This window comes from Python bivittatus, unplaced genomic scaffold, assembly GCF_059951505.1.
Source record: "Python bivittatus isolate LINGU-HERP-01145 unplaced genomic scaffold, Pbiv_v1 ctg000700_np1212, whole genome shotgun sequence".
Taxonomy (NCBI): Eukaryota; Metazoa; Chordata; class Lepidosauria; order Squamata; family Pythonidae; genus Python; species Python bivittatus.
This window is the reverse complement of record NW_028277098.1, coordinates 46,919,859-46,940,226: the sequence shown is the minus strand read 5'-3', so window position 1 is coordinate 46,940,226 and position 20,368 is coordinate 46,919,859. Positions and strand designations below refer to the sequence as shown.

Here is a 20,368-nt window from a genome sequence, read left to right as displayed (position 1 = left end):
ACTTTTTTGAACAGAGCCTGCAGACACCCCTGATTAAATAAAGAATATGGACAGTTCTGGAGCGCACAGATTCATAATGCACCAAGAAGGCTATGAAACATCATTGGCTTAAAATATCAAACTCTAAATACTGCTAAGAGAACTCTGCTTCATTGAGTGAACAAATGCAGAGAAACCCCTGTGTAAGGTTTCCCCATGATAATGATTTAATCTTTATTTTTATATAAAACAGATTGGCTTTGATCACCAGAAAAATCACATACAAATATTTTCATTACTCTTTATGTACTGTTTATTTTTAAAGTAATTTTTATACTGGAATAAGCATTTTATAAGATCTTGTGTTCTTCAGTGAAGCAGGGTGGATATATGACAGGAGTGAACCCTGAACATCAGTGGGCTGATTTGAACAGATTTGGGATACACCTGAAGGGCTTCTGAAGCAGATTGAGGCCACATCTGAATCCTTTTTAACTTCGTTAGGGAGCTAGAATTTTTGTTTGTGATTCAGATACAAAGAGGGTATCTGAAAAATATTGTATCTTTCTCCCCAAGCTTTCCAAAGATGGAAGACGAATAAGGGAGAGGAGGGAATATACTTTTGTGACTGACTGCAAACTTTAGATGAGTTCTACAGTGCCATAATTTACATACTGAATCAATCTGATGTATTTTATATGATGAAAGTGATAACGTGGCTAAAAGTGATCTTAAGAAATTTCAGTAAAAATCTGAGAGATAGAGATAGAGATAGAGAGAGATGATAGATAGATGATAGATGTTCCCTAGATGTTATATATGTGCAGTAACATTCAAGGTTTCATGTTACAGATAAAGCTCTTCAAACCATCCTTTCCATTCAGATTGCATAATCATCAAGACTATGATCTCGTAACTGCACTGTTCTGTATCTGACTTTTACAATTTCTAGACTTGCTGAAGAGATTTAGAATGCTGACATTTCTATTAAACCCCATACCAGGAACTGACTCATAAGCAAGATTTTACCATTTTATTTTTTTTAAGTAATTTATTTTAGTCAACCTTGGAGGAACCATCTTAGAAACAAACAAATAATGCATGGTATACTCTGATCAAAGGTGCATTGGAAGAAAGACAAATATGGAACAACTTTCTTTTGTCTAGGTAAAGAAATGAGATAAGGGCTCTTTCCTTCACACAAATGCTAATCAGAAGGATTGCTGTTCAAAAAAATGTGGTTTCTTTTTAAGATTTCTGCAAGTTCATATATACACTTTTGATATGTAAGTTGCTGCCCTGCAATTTGGCTATAGATATAAGAAGGTAAGGTAAGTTAAGGGAAGAGAAGAGAAGAGAAGAGAAGAGAAGAGAAGAGAAGAGAAGAGAAGAGAGATAACAGTGTTTTTCAACCTTGGCAACTTTAAGACGGGTGGACTTTAACTCCCAGAATTCCCCAGTCAGCCATGCACTGGGGAAATCTACACACCTTAAAGTTGCTGAGGTTGAAAAACACTGGATAAGAAAAAAAAGAAAATAAACCTTTGCTTAATTTTCCTATACTCAGAATGGATTGTTGTGCAGATTGTGAAAGATTAAATGGAAATTGTCCCCAACGCATCTCAGATAGCCATTTACTCTGGGCACAGGAACACAAGAGAAAAGAAAACATGAATGTTTCACTGACCAGAGCAACATAATTCTGACTGAATATGAAACTTTCTTTTCTCTACTTTATACCCACAAGATGGTGCTGTGTTAATGCATACTGTTCTCTGCTGTACCATTGCTAAATAGTTATTTGAAGTTGTTTTATTGGGATGGGCACATTATAACTTACTCCTTTAATATTTATGCACTACAGTGCAAATTAAATCTCGCTGAGTTCAGTAAGACAATTTGACTTGGTGAGTTCAGGGAGGCTGGGGCAAATGCAAAGCAAAGTGACCCTGCCTGCCTGTGTGTTTGGAGACAGCTGGGAACAGCTGCCAAGGTAATTGCATAAGCCTGGGAAAGGATGGAGTTGTTTTAATGATTGGAAGAGAGATGCTTCATGTGCACCACTATAGGGGTGTGCAACTATTTGTATCCAAAGCAGAGTGTTTTGGAGGGGATGTTGGTTCAGCTGCTGTATGAACCCAGAAACAGGCTTGAGGAGGCACCCAAAGGTGCACAGAGTACACCACATCCCCTCCAAAATATCCTTTCTGTTTTGGATCTGACTTGCTGCACATCACCACACTACCATATGTTACGAAGCACCTCTTTCAAAGGATTTTCACAGTCCTGTACATGGTTATCCTCTTGAGCTGCAGGCAGGGGCTTTTTTCAGAATTCAAGAATAATTCATTTGTCAGCACCCTATCTTCCTTTCCAGTACACCCTATGCAATTTTTCTGCATTGTTTTTAGTGTGCTGAAGTCACTGGGCCTCTAAAGAGGGATGTGTGGGAGAACCCAAAATATGGAAATCACTTTTTGGCTTAATTGCCTTGAATGAAACAGGTTGATCTATTGGGTCATTTCAAGTATTTAACCATGCTTTGAATGGGTCTACTTCCATGGTTGGGGACCTCATTATTCCCTACTTTAAAAATATCCAGATTGTAAGTTCTCCAGCATTATTTCAGAGACTTAGGTTGTGCAACTGCTAAAACGTATTAGAAGTGCTAGCACATTATCACATAATGTGGGATGGAGTTCTGGGCAATTCCCCTAGTTCTTAAAAAAAGCTATGCAATTAATTCACATATTACAGTTATACAAGGTATATAACTCAGATCCATATCATGGGGTCAGTAAAGCTGAAGACTGTGAAATGCCAAGAACTGGTACAATTGGATAGATTACCTAGTTGTTTCATTAACACTTTTACTTTTTCAAATCTGTTAATATTTATTAAGGGAGAGTAATAAAGGAAAAGTGCCAAAGTCCATTGTGAATTGTTCGGGCAACAGCCAACACTTTTCAACAGTCATGAGCCAGACATCAGCACCAACTCAGCCACTCAATGACAAGCTTGAAGAAAAGAGTTTTGCTCTTGAAGTTCCTGACATTGTTGTTGTTGTCGTTTATTTCATCTTTGTCATAGCTGTAGGAATATGGGTAAGTCCCCTGAATGGCAATTTTGGCAATTAGGTAAGGTGTGTGTGTGTGCATGCGTGTGCCCTTTAAGTGGACAATACTATGCCCCTGCAGAAGATCACAGGCTCCCTGTTCCTGAGGGGTTTTTTTGCCCTGATAGCTGCATTAAGACAGGCTTCCTCTCTTTCTCTAACACAAGGCCCTAACTGGAAATAAATCATTCTTTTTGTAAAAGGGAGGCTTTTTATTCATGTATTTATTGCATAGACAATTGTTTAGTTTCACAGATGAGTTTATAGCCCTTTCTCCTAATGCCACATATACAAAGGTAGCAGAATATTCTCCACAGCGTTCTTTATTTTCACTGTGGCTCTACAATGTTATAGAAGCAATCACAGTAGTAACAGCATGTTTTGGAACAGTTGCTGGCCCTGGATGAGAACAGTAGAAGTTGCCCTACACCAAATCAGTCCGTTAATTCATTTAGCCCACTGTTGACGTTGACTAACAGCAGCTCTCAAGGCTTTTAGGCAAGGGCTATCAACCCTTATCTGGAAATGCTGGAGGATTGAACCTGGGGGCTTCTGCATGCAAAGAGTATATTCTGTTATTGAGAGACTGTCCTTGCCTTAATTTGAATCTGTCAGCCTAGCATTCTGCTTTCAGAGTATCGAGCAGCCATGCCCGTCTCTTTCATGTCCAACATCTGATAAATCCAAGACCTTCTGTCTCTAACTTTGCATTTAGTATAAATAACTTGAAGTGACTAAATCTTTAAAAAGCCATCTAAGTTAACTTATAGTAGCACGTTTATTAATTCCTTATATGAAGAATACATTGTGTGCCAGTCTTGAAGATAGTATCACTCTCAAGTTCACTGTGTTCTGGCAATAAACCTTGAATATTAGTGTCCAGAACAACAGAGAACAGGCATTGAAGTACACCTGCTTAGTGCTGAATACAATTGAGGTGATATAAAAGAGTCATAAATAAATCAGTATGTCAAGGTTTAAAGAAATGGGTGGGGCAGGAAAAACAAACATGGGATTCTGTTCCATATATTTCTCTCCATTTCTTCCTTGTATGGAATTTCATCCATGAATATTTTCCTATCTTCTATTTGCACTCCCTGTACCCTTTGAAAAACTTCTGGGGGTGGGGTTTATAAAGCAGGTGTGGGCCCTCGAGCAGCATATGATACCTGCATCCCATTTTTGTGATCTCCAGATCCCTCTTGTCTTTAGTACCAAAATAAACTTAACGGGGATTTAAAAAGGTACAAATTCTAACTCCAGGAGAAAAAAATAGAGTGACTATGTGTGCAACACGACGCTAGCTAGAGGAGACCACAATGAGGTCAAAAAGTCAATGTATTATGACTGCACATAAGAAAGGGGGGGGGCTTTTATTCCTTGGTTGCATCCACCATCTTTTTTTTAATAATAATTTTATTAAACATTACAGTTAAAAAGATAAAAACTAATACAAACTAAAAAAGGAAAGGAAAAAATAGAAAGTGCAGAAAAGAAAAGAAATAGAAAAGAAATAAAAAATAAGAATATATTAAAGAAAAATAAAAGAAATATATAAAGAAATGACTTCTGCCTTCATCACAAGTATAAATAATTTTAGTAACTTAACACCTTCTCTTAAAATACAGCAAATGATCTCTTCTTCCCATATCCCATCTCTTATCTATATACAAATCCTTACAGCCTCATCATTCAGTCCTGATCAGCAAAAGTCCATTAAGGGTTACCAGAGACTGTATGTAAAATGTATCTATTTTAACTTTGATCAAATAAATCAACTTTATATTCCTTCCTTTTACTTTTAACAATCTTGATCTTTAGTCCCTCCAAATAATTTCATAGAACTTGATTTCTTTTCATTTTTTCTTTGTCCCTTCTCACAAAATCTTTCCAAACTTTAACAAGCCCCTTTTGTAAATCCAGTATAGGACCTGGCCCACCTACTTTGCATCATTTGCTCCAGCAAAAAATTAAGTGCAACCTATCAGCAGAACATTATTTATCCTTTTTAAACAGGGGGTGATTGCCAAAACATCACTCCAAATAATCCAATGTGGTGTGATTTTCTCCTCCTCCTGGTATTCCACATTATGGAATGGTGCTTGTAGACTTTAACTATAGCAGTAAATGTAGCCCCAATGCCAACCACATTGCTCAGAGGGGCCCTAACTTTCCCAATAGAGACTTTTGTACACTGAGGGTAGAAGGAGAAGGGGTAGAATAAATACTACTTCTTTTTTTTAACAGTAATTTTTATTATAAAAAGATTTTACACAGGTTTAAAAAAAAGTACTGAAACATAAAGAGAAAAGTAGGGAAAAAGAAGAAGATACAAAAGAATAAAAGAAAAAGTGAAAGATAAAGAAAGAAAAAGAAGAAAAATATCTAAAGAAACTACTTCTGATCTTTGCAGCAGCTGCAAACATAATAATTACCATTTCCACCCACCCAAATTACATATCATAGCTCCTCTCTTCCCATAAACAAACCTTTTTAATCAATAAATCCTGAAATCACCAATTCATTTTTATCCATTTTTGACAAAAAATCCATAAAGGGTTTCCAGTCTTTAATAAAAGTAATTGCAGTTCCGTCTTTCTTCAATGAATGTCACATTGCTCAATTTTCTTAAAATCCAAGTTACCATTTTCCTTACTTCAGCTGTTTCACAATATTTTTTCTTTGTTTTTAGTCTTCTCTTCGGGCCAGTCGAGGAACAGTTGGAGGCTATTTCTTGGCTGGAAGATCCATGACATGGTGGCCTGTGAGTAAAAATGCTACCTTAGTTCCACATATTCTTGAAAATATCAAAACTCTTATTCTAAGAAAGGCTACCAAAAAAAAAAAAAAAAAAATTAGATGCCCACTATGGGTAGCAGAAAACTAACACTATGCTGACCTAATGGTCATCTGGATTTTTGCAACCCATATTTGGCAGCTCTAACTCTAAGTGCAAGAGATGGAGGCAGAATGAAAACCAGTCTTCCTACATATAACTGCCAGTGTAGTTTTAATTTTATTTTATACATCTAAATAGTAATGCCAGTCAATATCGGTAAATCCTGAAACAAAACAGAATAAACCTTCTTCATCAAATCCAATCAAATTCATAGGCTACCTCTTTCCAAAATTCAGATTCAGTCTTTAGAATAAATAAGGAAAATTAAATCTTCTTAAATTACTTTGTTTTTGCTAGCCAAAGAAGAGAAATAAGAATCTGCAAACAAAACACTGAGTTCTCAGGCCACAATATGGCCAATTCCATTTTACTTTAGCTTGCAAAATTTCATCACATTGTGTCCAGTTATGTTCAATTCCAAAACATAAGAGGTATCTGTAAATATATCTGTGCTTTAAAAATAAGTACCAAAGTTTATCTCAGCTTTTGCAAAAAGGTTCATCAATAGTATTGACTATTATCCACACATACTTCCAACAAACTGAAAAATCCAACTGTTTAAGATCCTTCTCCAAGAATACAACGTGCTGTATACTTTTGCAGTGACTAAAAAGGAAGGGGATGTTTAACAAGAGGGATTACAAGAGAGCAAGCAGGCACACAATGGGGAATACACATTGAAAGGAATGTGGTGGTGCCGGCAGCCCTGAGCATGCTACATAAATAGTGCCTGTGTATTTCCCATTGTGTACCTGCTTACTCTCTTGTAATCCCTTCCTCTCCAGTGAATGTAAATACAAATGTTAATTTCCTTCTTGCTAATTATCCCAGCACTGAAATGAGCATTCCAAAGGGTGGGGGAGTGGGAGAAAGGAAAACATAGTCACAGTCATGTGATTTCCCACTTAGTGATCACTTCACCTAGCGACAGAGTTGCTGGTCCCAATTGTGATCACTAAACGGGAGCTACCTGTATATAAAAATAATTTAATAAATAGTACTTTAATAGTACTACAAATAATAATAATAATAGATAATAGATAAACAAGGCCAGTAACAATACACAGCTGATAGAGACAACTCAAGCCCACTCTTGCTGGTGGCTGACCATCCAACCCTGGGTAATACTGTCTCGCCGCTAGTCACCTCACCCTCAGCACTAGGGACTGGTGTGGATCTCTACAGACCCCTCAAAAGATTAATTGACCCCAATCAACCTTCCATCATTTATCGACCACCTGTTGACCTTCAGACATTTACTGATCCCTCTTTTGACCCCCAGCCATTTATTGACCTCTTGGATAGTCCCATCAACCCTTGGGAGTCAATATTTACCACTTTAGGAAACCCTGCGTTATACTAATTCTAAAAAGAAGAAAGAAAGAAAGGTGACTTGGATATTAGCAGCTGCAGTAAATATGCAGCTAAGATACATTTGACCCTGCAAAGCATAGCCTTGTTGCAGTCTGGGTGGGAGAGAATTCAAAAAGGCAAGACAGCAGCTGTGACCGTGTCACAGTGTCAAGACACTGTGTGACACTGCCCCTTTTTAACATTTTAGGCTTCAATCACACTGTTGTGGTCACCATCTTGACCTTTTATAATCCTCTGCAAATGCTTCTGGTGGCAAAATAATTAGTATGGCAAGCACTGGGGGGAAAAATCAAACTTAAATGTATCGTCAGCCATGTAAGCCTATTTAAAATGCAATAAGACCAAGAAAAGACAATGAAAAATCTTCTTTATCTCAAGCAACATCATACCACCAGCAGTCAACTGAGGATTTAAATAGTTGGACTTCATATTTGTACACAAACTAATATACAATACCACCTGGGATTTTTAAAGTATTATTGACTATTAAAATATGAACACCAAGTCTTTGAAAAGAGAGTGGGGGTAAGGGGAAACTTAGTTTAGCCACAAGGAAATAATGGAGATTTATTTATTTATTTATTTATTTATTTATTTATTGTAATCTTGAAAATCCCTCAGTTCTCTTACTTGAAACAATGGCAAAGATAGCTTTTTTTCCCCCACTGTCTAGTAACTTCTTCATTTCTTGAGTGACTTTATAAGGATTGTAGGTTTGTGCACTAAACCACTTGGATTTAAATCTCCAAAATGATTCACTGGAAAGGTATAAACCTTTTGAAGGACACATTTTCTTTGGAGCAAAAAGGTAATATAACAGTAATTTAAAGACCCAGAGAAATAAGTGTCAGTGGAATAAATATCTTTTTCACCCTATCTCAAGAATACATAGCTGTAGATATTTTGAGTGTTTAACCGCAAGCTGAATGCAGCCTTGAACTTCAACTTTGGGTTATATTAATTGTAAATTCTATATACAATGTTTTCCCCATACATTCAACAGACACACAAACACATACATACACATACATAATGTTTTGATGTGCTTTGTGCCCCAGTGATATTTAAGCTATGGCTTATTGACAGTAGAAAATGTAAAAGGCTGACAAGAAGTCAGTTGTCCCCAACATCCTCCTTGCTAGGCTGAATTTTCTTGGGGAAAAGGCAAATTTCATGAGAATAGAGTCCCAGAAGAGATTTGTTGACTTCTTTTGTTGCAGCCCCCATCTTGACTTTTTTGACCCTCTCCCGACTACTTGGGTTCTACCCTAAAGAAGACCAAGTGGCACTTTCTGTTTCTAGTTCTTAAAAAGAAAAAAACAAGAGTTCATTGTGAAAGACGGATGTGATGCTGTACCTTCAAGAAGCAAGTTTAGTCATCTAACCTCTGACAGCCAACTTTCTTTTTGTTTGAACAAAGAACCAGATAGAGAACTCTCACAAGATTCATTGTGACCAGCCTCAACATACTTTTGTCTAAAATATTCACGCTTTTATTTTTAAACAACCTCAGTCATACCCAACAGCTTTAGGTAGCTTTCAATGCCTATGCATGCTTGCAGGCCTACACATGGACACTGACTGATTGATTGATTGATTGATTGTATTTATATAGCTGCCCTTCTCACAAAAGTGACATATATCAAGCCCATCCATATATATACATATATATATAATAATTTTGTGTGATTGAAAAGTTAACGTTTCTAGTATTTAGAACACTCTTATTTTCCCTTCCAAAGTGTAACTTCTTATGGTCTCTCCGTGATCCCCCCCCCCCACCTCTTTCCTTTTTGGAAGAGTCATATTTCTGCCTCTGCACTTTGGAGCCCTAAGCAAAGGCTAATGGAATGTGACCTGTTTCTCACCTTTGGGATAGTTAAAATATTAATACTGGATAAGACTAGAAACCTTTCCCAAAGTCAGCACTGACAACATCTCAGCTGGGATGTCTCTGATTAAAGAGACTGGCTGCTGCAACATCCATTTGTAACTTAAGGAAATAGAAAGGCTCCCTTCCCTAAGACACATATCCTTATTGTAGCAGGATTTAAACACACACACATATATACATACACACACAATGCCACAGTGGCCTTAAGTAATCAAACGTTTGTCATTTCTCTGGCAGCAGCTGAGCCTTGCTAATATCCTGGAACACTGAAGTAGTGAAAGTAGGATGTGGAACAATTCATCTTCAAGAAATCTTTCCTCTAGTTCTTAAAATGTTCATTTGCTAGGCATGCAGTTGGAGAACTAAAATCCTCAAGAAAATCTGCCTCTAATTCCAATGCAGAATTTGTTATAAGTATGGGAAGTGGCCTCCCATTCCTGAGATGGAAACCATCAAGGCAAAATGCAAAGAAGAATTACATCATGACTGAAAGCAAATGCCGTTCTTGCTAGCCTTCTGCAATCTGATCCCTGCAGATATTTTAGATTACTTCTCCGATGATGCAAAAGTGCACAACTTTTAGAAACCACACTTGATCACTGTGTATTGCAGTGTTTCTCAGCCTCAGCAACTTGAAAATGGGTGGACTTCAACTCCCAGAATTTCCCAGCCAGCCTGAGAAATGCTGGTGTAGTGTGTCAGGGGCCACTTTCCAAAAAGTAATGGGTAGGTCCAGAACAGAAAATAACTAATTTCATTTTTTATTAAACTCCTTCACACAATTGTTCTTCAGTCACTTATGTAGTCATTCTTCCTCTCTGTCTTATTAGTTGTGCAAAGCATTCAAATCAATATTTCGCAACTGTATGTACTATGATTGAAGGACCATTTCTCAGAAATAACTTGGGAAAACTCTTCCAGAGGACAGAACCACCTGAACGCTTTGAGGAGGGTGCTCAGCTCACACCAACACACATTGTGAAATGACCCTTGGAATACAATGCCTAGCTTTTTAAATATTACAATTTGAAAACAACTCTTGAAAGTCTCTAGAGATGCACTTAGCCTTTCAGATGTCACGTAATTATTCACTACATTGTCCAGGACTAAGGGGAGTTGATCTGGAGTTCAATATAGCTCAATAGAAACTATACTCCAAAACATCTGGAAACATCCAAATTGGACACTGCTGATTTACCTTAAGTCTAGTTCTAGAAAAATTGATTGCTCTGTTCACAAGATATGAGTAATAGCTAGCTTCTTAATGCACTCCTGGTGAACAGCAGCCAATGTCTGTTTCTGCCATGCCATGCCTCGGAGTTTCCTTGTGAAATCTGAATGGTGTGGTATGCTTTTGTTGGAAACCAATGTTGGACAAGACAAGTTTTTTCTAACAACAATTGGTTGTTTCATCCTATACTTATAAAAATCAGTCATAAAAACAGTTGTAGGGAGTGTGGCCTGACTGTTCTCACTGATAAAGGGGAGAAGTAAAAGAGGAATATCAGGAGGGTTAGGGTATGCAGGTGAGCGATTTGGTGGCTTCTAGATTGGCCATAGCTTTAGGCTCTCTCTCTCTTTCTGTTCTAATTTCTATGCTTGAGACATATTGCTTAATATTTTAGATAACAGTATGTTCAGTAACAGAAAACTTTTATTTTGAATGGTGGAGTATAATTTTAACATATTTTAAAATAAATAAAATCATAAAGAGAAAAAGAGACATAGGGAGAGAGGGGCCTCCAATGAAAGTAAACGGCTTTAAGCTGCCAATAGTGAGAAAGAGATGCCATAGAAGAATTCGGAGGCATTGCTCCCCAACAACCCCAAATGTACCTGATTCAATGGAATTCAAACAGAGCACAATAATTCTAACAGGACTGATAATTAACAATTTATATTTTTGATTCATCTGTAGGTTGGCATATATAGAAGCAAAGGCATTCACAGGAGAGGGCAAGGGTAGCAGATTATAAAATATGTCATCCCTCTGTATAAGGGGCCATTATCAATATTATACCCTAACATATCCTGCTTTTTGAGTTAAAGTCCTTCCCCTTCATAAATTTATGCTACCAACTGGGCAAGAGAACATTGATGGGACCCATAAAAGCAACTGGCTGCAATACAGGTAGTCTTTGTTTAGCAAGTGCCTCATACAGCAACCGTTCACAGTTACAACAGTGATGAAAAAGTAACTTTCCGACCAGTCCTCACATTTACGACCTTCACAGGTCTGTAAAGCAAAGGAAAGCTGAAGTAAGATATGTCATGGTTTCACTTAGCAACAGCTTCGCTTAACAACTGAGTTGCCGGTCCCAATTGTGGTTGCTAAGTGAGGACTACCTGTCATTTTATGGAAACCACTCATTGTCTTATTTATTGTTTGTTTATTAATTCTGTATACTCCTGTAATCCCAAGGGACTCTTGGCAGCTAGACACAAAATATCAGCATGACGATCAATGATGTAAAACAGTAAAATAACCCAAACAATCAAAGAAACATAAGATAGCATCATCTCAGTTATTCCCCAAATGGTCTCCAGAAAAGCTTCATCCTGACCAACTTCTGGGACGCTAAAAGGATTTGTGCTAAGCTAAGATCTGAGGAAGGTTATTCCACATGGTGGAGGCCATTAGCAAAAATCCTTGCTTTCAGGTCTAAGCTCCCCACTACCACCAGATGAAAGTGGGGAACCACCAGCAGCTGCTCCCATAACACATGGCCTGGATGGGGCAATTTCAGTTGGAGAAGGTGCTCATTAAGGTACTTGGAAGCCAACCCATATAAGAGTTCATAGGGTAAAATCAGCACTTTGACTTGCATCCAGAAACCATTTGGTAGCCCGTTTTGGGCCTGCAGGACTGGAATTACACAGCTATGGTGGCTCTCGCCATGCTGTAGCAACAGCATTTTCTGAGTGTCAAAGACAGTCCCAGGTAGAGTGCACTGCAGTAGTTTTGTCAAGTAGTGATATGGGGATGAGTAACCTTGACTATATATAGTATGTATTAATGATACATGCACTCAATAGAATGTTGTCTGAGTATGGAAAAAGAATTCCCTGCCTTCATGGATATGGCCGTACATTTTTCTCACTTATAAAAGTGGTTTGCAACTGCCTTCTTGGGGATTTTTTTCATCTTCCATGTCTAGCCTACCATGCTGGTATACCCTGAAAGTCTCCCATCCAAGTTTTAACCAGGCCTTATCCTGGTTAATCCAGACAAGGCAGAGAAGTGCTTGTATAACATAATAATATAAGAAAGCAGCTTGCTAGTAGGAGATGAGCAGAACAAAGTGGAAGCTGGATCAGACTCCCCCCCCCCCCAATATTCTTTAAAAGAACCTGATAGGGCAGTTTTTAATTTTAACATTCCAAATTATTTCATCCTATTTAACCATGCTCTTGTCAAAAACTAGGATATCTTATCTACTCTGTCTTGCACATTTATTTGTATTAATTATTGCTACTACGACTTACAAATACCAACCATAGCCACCATGCACAGATGATTGTGCATTTCATAACTTGCATTTATGTTTATCTCATTGTCATTACCAGTGCAATTAAAACAAATACCAAGGTGATTCCTGGCTCTTATCACCTACAGTTTACATTCTGTATATCTTTAACTACAACTAGCCACCTATTATGAGAGATCCTTCTGTACTGCTACTTAAACTATGTACTTTACTACTTTTCAAGGAAGTAGTGTCTTTGACAGCAGAACAAACTGAAGCTTCAACTACTCTGATTAAATATTTGCCCAAAGATCTCTTTTCATGGAACAGATACTGCAGCACTTCCAGATCCACAAAGTTTTTGGCTTGAGAATTTCCTGCTTCTTATAGGACCACCAGAAGTTTATGGAGCTAAGACAGCTATCATGTTAGGTCCCTTGGGATTCTGGTGAGCAGGGCCGATGGTATGTACAGGAATGGAGGTAGGGGGCCCTCATCTCACAAAAACACTGCATTCATGCAAATTTGACAAATTCTCAAATGGCTTCAGCAGGATCAATTTCTCCTTTTCAGATCTTAAGTGACTTGAAAAGTATGTTCCCTGGTTTTCTTGCTGGTCATGTGGCTTGCCTGTTGACTATCTGAAAAATGGCAGATCTGTTCCTAAATTATCACTCAGTGTGTTTGTTCTCAATATATTTGTACCATTTTTGCTCCAGTGTTATTTGATGATACTTTATTATTTTTGAATGTTTAATGGTGCCAGACGTTATACACTTTATATTTAGGAATCTGACCAATTTTAAAGCTAGCAGGAGATCAAAAATTCAATATGGTAGGCATGACCATGTGACTGAAGATCCATCCCTTTTTAATGTGTGTCACAGATAAAAGGGATAGGGCTTCTATTACACAGTCAGGCCTACCATATTGAAATTTTTACTCCCCACGCCCCCTCCACCCCCAGATGCCCAAATAGCTGGTTTAGCAATTCAATCATAAATCAGATGAATGGGGAACCATACTGTTGAATGTAGTCTTGGAATTCATCCTCTCTTTGGCCAGAGATAGCTACCCTGAAAGCATTTGAATGGCTTTGATCAATTTTCAAATGCCCATGCCAGATACGTGAACCGCATTTCAGATGTCCATACTGATTCCAGTTGTCTAGAGCAGTGGTCTCCAAAGTCAGGTGCACATAGTCCAGGGGATGCAGGAAGAAAATGTTAGAATGTTCTATTTACATTTAATTTTTATCTTTAAAAGTAGGAAATAAAGCTAGACTAATAGTGAACTGAATATTTATATAGATATATATATAGATATATAGATAGATATAGATACACACACACACACACACACTAAAAAATTGCTGTTGGTTCAGGCCCAGGAAGGCATGAGACCTGCTCAGGTTTATGAGTTTCCATGATCTTTCTACATCATAGTGAAAGCAGGTACTTTAATATAATTCCATTACTTTTACGAATGTGCTTCCCAGCTAGGCTAGCTGACTCTCTCTCTATGTATATATATTTGGGGGATATTTTTATAACATATATAATATATTAGTGCAGTAGTATGTGTATATAATTTATCAATAAACAAGCATACATGTATTTGGGATTCATGCTCAAAAATTTTTTACTGATGAGGGTGATCGATCCAGAAAGTTTGGAGTCCACTGGTTTACCTTATATACAATCTTCAGTATTATATATAGGAATGTCCAGGAATTGCTTTGTAGGTTCTTCTGGGAACAGATTTGAATAAATCAAGCCCAGCAGATCAATAGCGATACAAAATGCTTTGCACAAGCCAAGTTCAGTGGGCATTTGTCTTTCCCTTTAAAATCCTTACAGGCAGCAGGCAAAGATTTCACCAGCATTTTAAAATGTAATGAAATGGTGAGGTTGTATTTTATGTGCTGGGACAAACCAGGAAGTGCTTTAATTAAAGCAGACCCTCTTGGAAGAATTTCATGCTACTTTCAGTGTTTGGGGCATTGGAACAAAGGAAAGGAACAAAGGAAATCCTTCACCCAAACCAGCTTGTGCATTTAAAAGTATATATGGTCTTTACATCACCTATGCAGTCTGACAATTTGTCTAGTTTTTTTTTTTTAATTAAAGATCCTAAGAGAAGAAAAGACACTAGACCAAAGCTATGCTTCAAAAAATAACTGGAAAAGGGGGCAGTGAAACAGAACACCTGTCAGTTGGACTCCATGTTCCCATTTGTTTGTGTGTTTGTTTCATTTATGTCACACCTTTACCCTAGGACCTATGTAGGTGGGCAACCTAGCACTCCCTCCTCTATTCCCCCCCCCCCATAATTACGACCCTGTGAAGTATGTTGGACTGAAACCATGACTGCTAGTGATCTTCCATGGCCAAGGGTGGACTTGAACATACTGTAGGTCTCCCAGGTCCTACTCCAACCACTGCACTCCACTGCTGCTAGTTATGTCTTCCTTTTAAAAAGCACAATAAAAGATAATGCCTGCTTGGAATGAAACTCAGTCCATGGTGACTTCCTGGACACATCCAAGCAGTTTTCTTGGCAACATATGGAAGAGGTTTCCACTGCTTTCTTCTGATAGGCTTCTTCAACTTCTCATTCTAACCACAGCCCTTGGAATTCCTGATGGTCTCCCATCCAAGTATGGACTAATCTTAACTCTGCTTAATTTCTTGAAATCAGAAAGAGTCAGCTAGCCTAGCTGGGAAGCACATTCATAAAAGTAATGGAATTATATTAAAGTACCTGCTTTCACTATAATGTAGAAAGATCATGGAAACTCATAAACCTGAGCAGGTGTCATACCTCCCTGGGCCTGAACCAATAGCAATTTTTTTAGCAGCATGCTACTAACTCCAATCAAGGATCTGTTAGCAGCAGTAATGGCATTTATTTGTAATGGTAACTCAGAAGGTATATAAGAAAGTTGATGGCTGAGATATAACTTCTTCAAGCTTTATTTCTTTTATCCCTTCGTTCTTCAGTTTTCAGACTGCAAAATTGTTCCTTTCCTTGTTTCTCACTCTCACTCTCAGCCTCAATTTCCATTCCTTTCTGCCAGGGCCCCAGGGATTATAAATAAATTATTGGGGCTGCTACTCAGGGCACAGTACAGAATCATTGGACAATCACCTTTGGTCAAGAATGAGACAAAGCTGGTTCTGATTAGTTCTTTTTAACTCAGGTTTAATATGAATTACCACGGTATTATTTTTCAGTAGTCCACGCATTGGCAAAATGCCACACAAAAGAGCAAAATGATTACTTCCATCAGTGCCCTAAAACGTTGGGATGAGGTTATTCAGATTTTCTTTTAAAATGGAGAAAGTCCATCATGAGATGGACAGTCCTGGCTATATTCCTCTGTGTCTACTCACTACTGCAGGTGAGCCAATCCCTGTGCGTTTTCTGTTTCAGATTGGAGCATCTCTGATGTCAAGCAATGTGGGGAGTGGCCTATTTATTGGACTAGCAGGCACTGGAGCTGCGGGAGGACTGGCAGTTGGGGGCTTTGAGTGGAACGTAAGATGATGTTGCTTTTTACAAATGGGTGGGTTTGGGAGCTTCTGTGTGGGTTTGGTCAAATTATTGGGTTGCTAAGCAGCACGGTTGTAAGGTACAATGTCATGTGGCCACGCCAACTTTAAACAGCAGTTCTGGCAGTCTCAGTTGCTGTTGTTAGGTGAATCCCAAACCGTCGCTGCGTCCCGTGGTCACGTGATCAGCATTTGTGACCTCCTGCCAACTTCCCCATTGGCTTTGCTTGTCAGAAGCTGGCAGTGAAGGTTGCAGACAGGAATCATCTGACCATAGGACGCTGCAACATTGTAATTGCAAGCCAGTTGCTAAGTGCCAATTCACAATCACGCAACCATGGAGACGCTGCAACAGCCCCAACTACAAGACCCAATCATAAGTACTCATCATTCAGTGCCATCATAACTTCAAATGGTCACTGAGTGAGTGGATGTTAAATGAGGACTAGCTGTACTATAGTTTCACTGTCCATTTCAGTAAGTGTACATGCTAATGTTTAGAAGCAGTACAATATAATCCATTGTGTTATGTCACAAAATATGTACAAAAGGGGCAGAGCTTCCAGTGTGACAACACAATTAATGTATTTGAATGGAGAAGTAATGTCTTCTTTGGATTATTGTTTTTAGCAGATTGATATGGCCTGATTCATTCATTGCAGCAGAGTTTTAAAATATTCTAAAGATTTCTTTTGCACATTTGTACTTTTAAGTAACAGCATATGATTTAATTTTAATCAATTCCATGTGATTATAATGATTATATAATCTCTGTGGTAAGGAAAAATTGGCCCCATGTTGAAAATCCTGTGAAAAGAATTTACTGAGCATTCGAGAAAAGGGCTAGTTCTAAAGAAAAGGCAGCTTTCTACTGAATAGCCAGGAGTGAATTCTTCTTGAACTGGCATTTTAAAACATACTGAACATAAGCTCATGACAAATTCAGGTTAAATTGTGTTGCCCCGGCACAGGTCCCTACAAGATTGTGACCCTTGACCCCTGCCTTTGTAGCAACCCAAGTGATCTTAAAAGCCAACTTTGTCTTAGCATTGTTTGAAGGCCATGACTGTTCCATGCTTTGAGTAACGGATGTTGCTTGCAGTTGCAATGCTTCACTCATAGCACAGTCCTGAGGGATGTCTGAACTTCTCAGCTGCCCAAAAACTGCAGCTCAGATGAATTATTTCTCTTGGTGCTAAAGGTCACCAAATAATACATTTCCTCGCACAATAAAGGGCACCCTTACTAGAACAACAAAGAAGCAAGACTGGATTCCAGTAACTTATATGATAATGAATGAAAACGAGATCTCCAAAAGCCAACACAGTTCTGAGCTATCAGCAGCCTTTACCTTTAAATAGCAAAAAGAAAGATTTCCTCAAGTCAAACTCAGTTCTATGTGATTGCGTGGACCCTTCCATATAACTTGCCTAGCAGTAAAATGGAAGCCATTGCCATCTTCTGGAATGTTTTTCAACTTCCCAGTCCAGCTTACTGTCCTGGGATTTTCTGAGGCTCTCCTCTTCAAGAATTAGCCAGGTCCGAGCCTGCTTAGGTTTGAGAAACAAGCAAGGTTTTCTAGGCACTGCTACCTGCTTGCTTGGCATTAAAACTATCAGTACAAGCCACCAAGTTAAAGCCTCATCACTTTATCTATATCTTGAAAACCTGACAGAAATAAATTAAAAGTTCAAGAGAAGTGGTGCCTAAAAATCAACAGAAAAAGAAAATGGTTTTATTGCAAGTGAAATGAGTTTTTAAAAGTTTGAGTGAGTTCATTTTAATCTTAGATTTCCCAAGGCACTATACATCTACTTAATTAAGATCTTTTGACCTACCCTCAGTGCTTTTTATGTTCTAAGAGATGTGTATCTGCCATTCCTTCAAGGAATAATTTCTCTCATCTACTTACCGTCACTTATATTATTTGCTCTCATAATTTTTCTATCACTATTTTCTAGCAATAAATAATTATATACACTGTGTACATTTGCTGTATCTTTCTCTTTTCTTTCTGATAGGCCACCTGGGCATTGATAGTCCTTGGCTGGATCTTTGTACCAGTTTACATCTCTTCTGGAGTCATTACTATGCCAGAATATCTGAGGAAAAGATTTGGAGGGCAAAGAATTCAAATCTACTTATCTGTACTATCCCTCATTTTGTATATATTCACCAAAATATCAGTATGTATCTAAGAGAGAATTGTAGCCTTGGGACGAGTGTTTGACTAAGTACTCAAGGGTGTTTGCTTGGATAAGCCGTCCCACTATTCTCAATTACAGTTAATTGTTCTACTAGAGCATGTCCACATTGCCACTGCTTCCAAATCCCTCAAAAGAATTTTAAAGATGATTTGCTGCCCTTGGGACTCTGAGAACAGAGAGCAAAAATCACTGCCCCACTCTGAACTGCCCCAAGTCTTGCTGGAGTAAAAATCTGTTCACCTGCATTCCATCCAAAAGGCAATAAAATAAATTGCTTGCATAGCACCCATTGTGATCTACCTCCTTGTTCCCTCTTGCTGTATTCAACGGGTTGTATGCAACAGAAAAAAGGGAAAAATGGCTTCTATGAGGGAGAACTGAAAAGGCATCAAGCCACCTTTCTCCTTCAATGACTTGAAGCCCAACGGTCAGGAGGCATGGTGAGGCATGAGTTCCTGCAAAAAGGGAAATCAAAAAGTTGCCATTTCCCCCCAAAAGGCTAGTTTTACAGGGTTTCAAATACACTGCAACTGAGCCAGAAATAAATTAGAATTACAGGAATTAAGGAATTACAAAGAACCAGGGCTACTTTCCAACTGGTGGAATGTTCCTGTGTGGAAATGTCCTAGATGTATACTCTGGAATTAGTATCCCCATTATATCCTGTACCATTACCGATGCTAACTTTTAGGGCCCTTTCCAGCTTTCAAGGATACACTGAGCATTATACTCCACAATGGACTCCTTTCCTCAGAGAATGACGGTAGGCTAATGTGGCAAAAAACAATGGCAAACACAGGGCCATAAATGGGAATGCCACTGCCATTTTCTCATTAATGGCATGTCTTCTATGAGATGTTAGCCCAATGCATTGTGGGAAATTTAAATTATGTCTAGGTTTATATATTCCAACCTGACAGCCTCATGTAGTTAAAGATATAGCCAGGAAAATGAAATAAATTGTATCAGTGATGAGTCCAACAGCAGCCCAGATAGGTGCCAGTATCAAAAGTGACACTCTTTGTGGTTTTGGCATCTGCTTTACTTGCAGGAGTCTCTATAACAACTGAGCACAATTAATACAACTCTCTCTCTCTTTCTCTCTCTTTGCATTTGTTTCAGACGGATATTTTTTCTGGTGCACTTTTTATCCAAGTGTCCCTGGGTTGGAATCTCTATCTCTCTACTGTGATCTTGTTAGTAGTGACAGCTGTCTACACCATAGCTGGTAACTATGCTGTGTAATAATTATTTATTTAATTAACTTAATAACTTAACTATTATTTTGAATGTGAAAAGCAAGGAATTCTATTACATACCTCAGCAGTCTGGGAATCGACGCTTATAACATCCATTGATAGAATGAGGCTACCATGTACCATATAATCATGAAAGGAAGTAAAAGAAGTGTACAGAAATCTCAAATATTTGGCATTTGAAAATTGAACATTCACAGTGGCGTCACCGATTTGAGGATCAACCCCATGTGATCCTCAACTATAAGTTTTCTCAGGAATTTTATTTTTTAAGCAACTGAGCCATGAAAAGCTGCAGTTTGGACTGGACTTTGAAGATAGAGAAAAACATGCTAATCTCTTTTCCTCTGGGCTATTTTTCTTACTGAGGATATTCATGGTTTTCTCCCTTGGGACAAGACAATAACAGCAAAGGAACCATTTTGAGCGGGAAAGCAGGACCCCCCTTGTGTGGGTTACAGCTTCCTGCATCTGTAACTTTAGCTTAAATAACAGAACAAAATGAAAATGGCCACTTTACTGAAAGTCACAAATTTACTCCCAAACATGCACATTGTCTTTATGCAGCTACTTACAACAGATATTGCATTCATTTTATGTTGTTAAAATCTAGATACACTTTG

General features: G+C 38.2%; 1 protein-coding gene across 5 annotated transcripts in view; it reads left to right on the top strand.

Moving 5' to 3' along the window:
* Positions 1-2,921: 2,921 nt before the first annotated feature.
* SLC5A9 (solute carrier family 5 member 9) overlaps positions 2,922-20,368 on the top strand; it is a 35,719-nt gene continuing 18,272 nt past the window's right edge. For 3 of the 5 annotated variants that reach the window (XR_003085321.2, XM_025170123.2, XM_025170126.2), the window contains exons 1-5: positions 2,922-3,083; positions 5,787-5,858; positions 16,164-16,268; positions 18,304-18,468; positions 19,612-19,717. Coding sequence is in view for 4 of the 5 variants with exons in the window: in XM_025170123.2 (XP_025025891.2) it covers positions 2,955-3,083; positions 5,787-5,858; positions 16,164-16,268; positions 18,304-18,468; positions 19,612-19,717 (577 nt within the window). In the remaining variant the exon portion in view is untranslated. The remainder of the gene's footprint in view (positions 3,084-5,786; positions 5,859-16,163; positions 16,269-18,303; positions 18,469-19,611; positions 19,718-20,368) is intronic. The other 2 variants (XM_025170124.2, XM_025170125.2) reach the window with 2 other exon arrangements.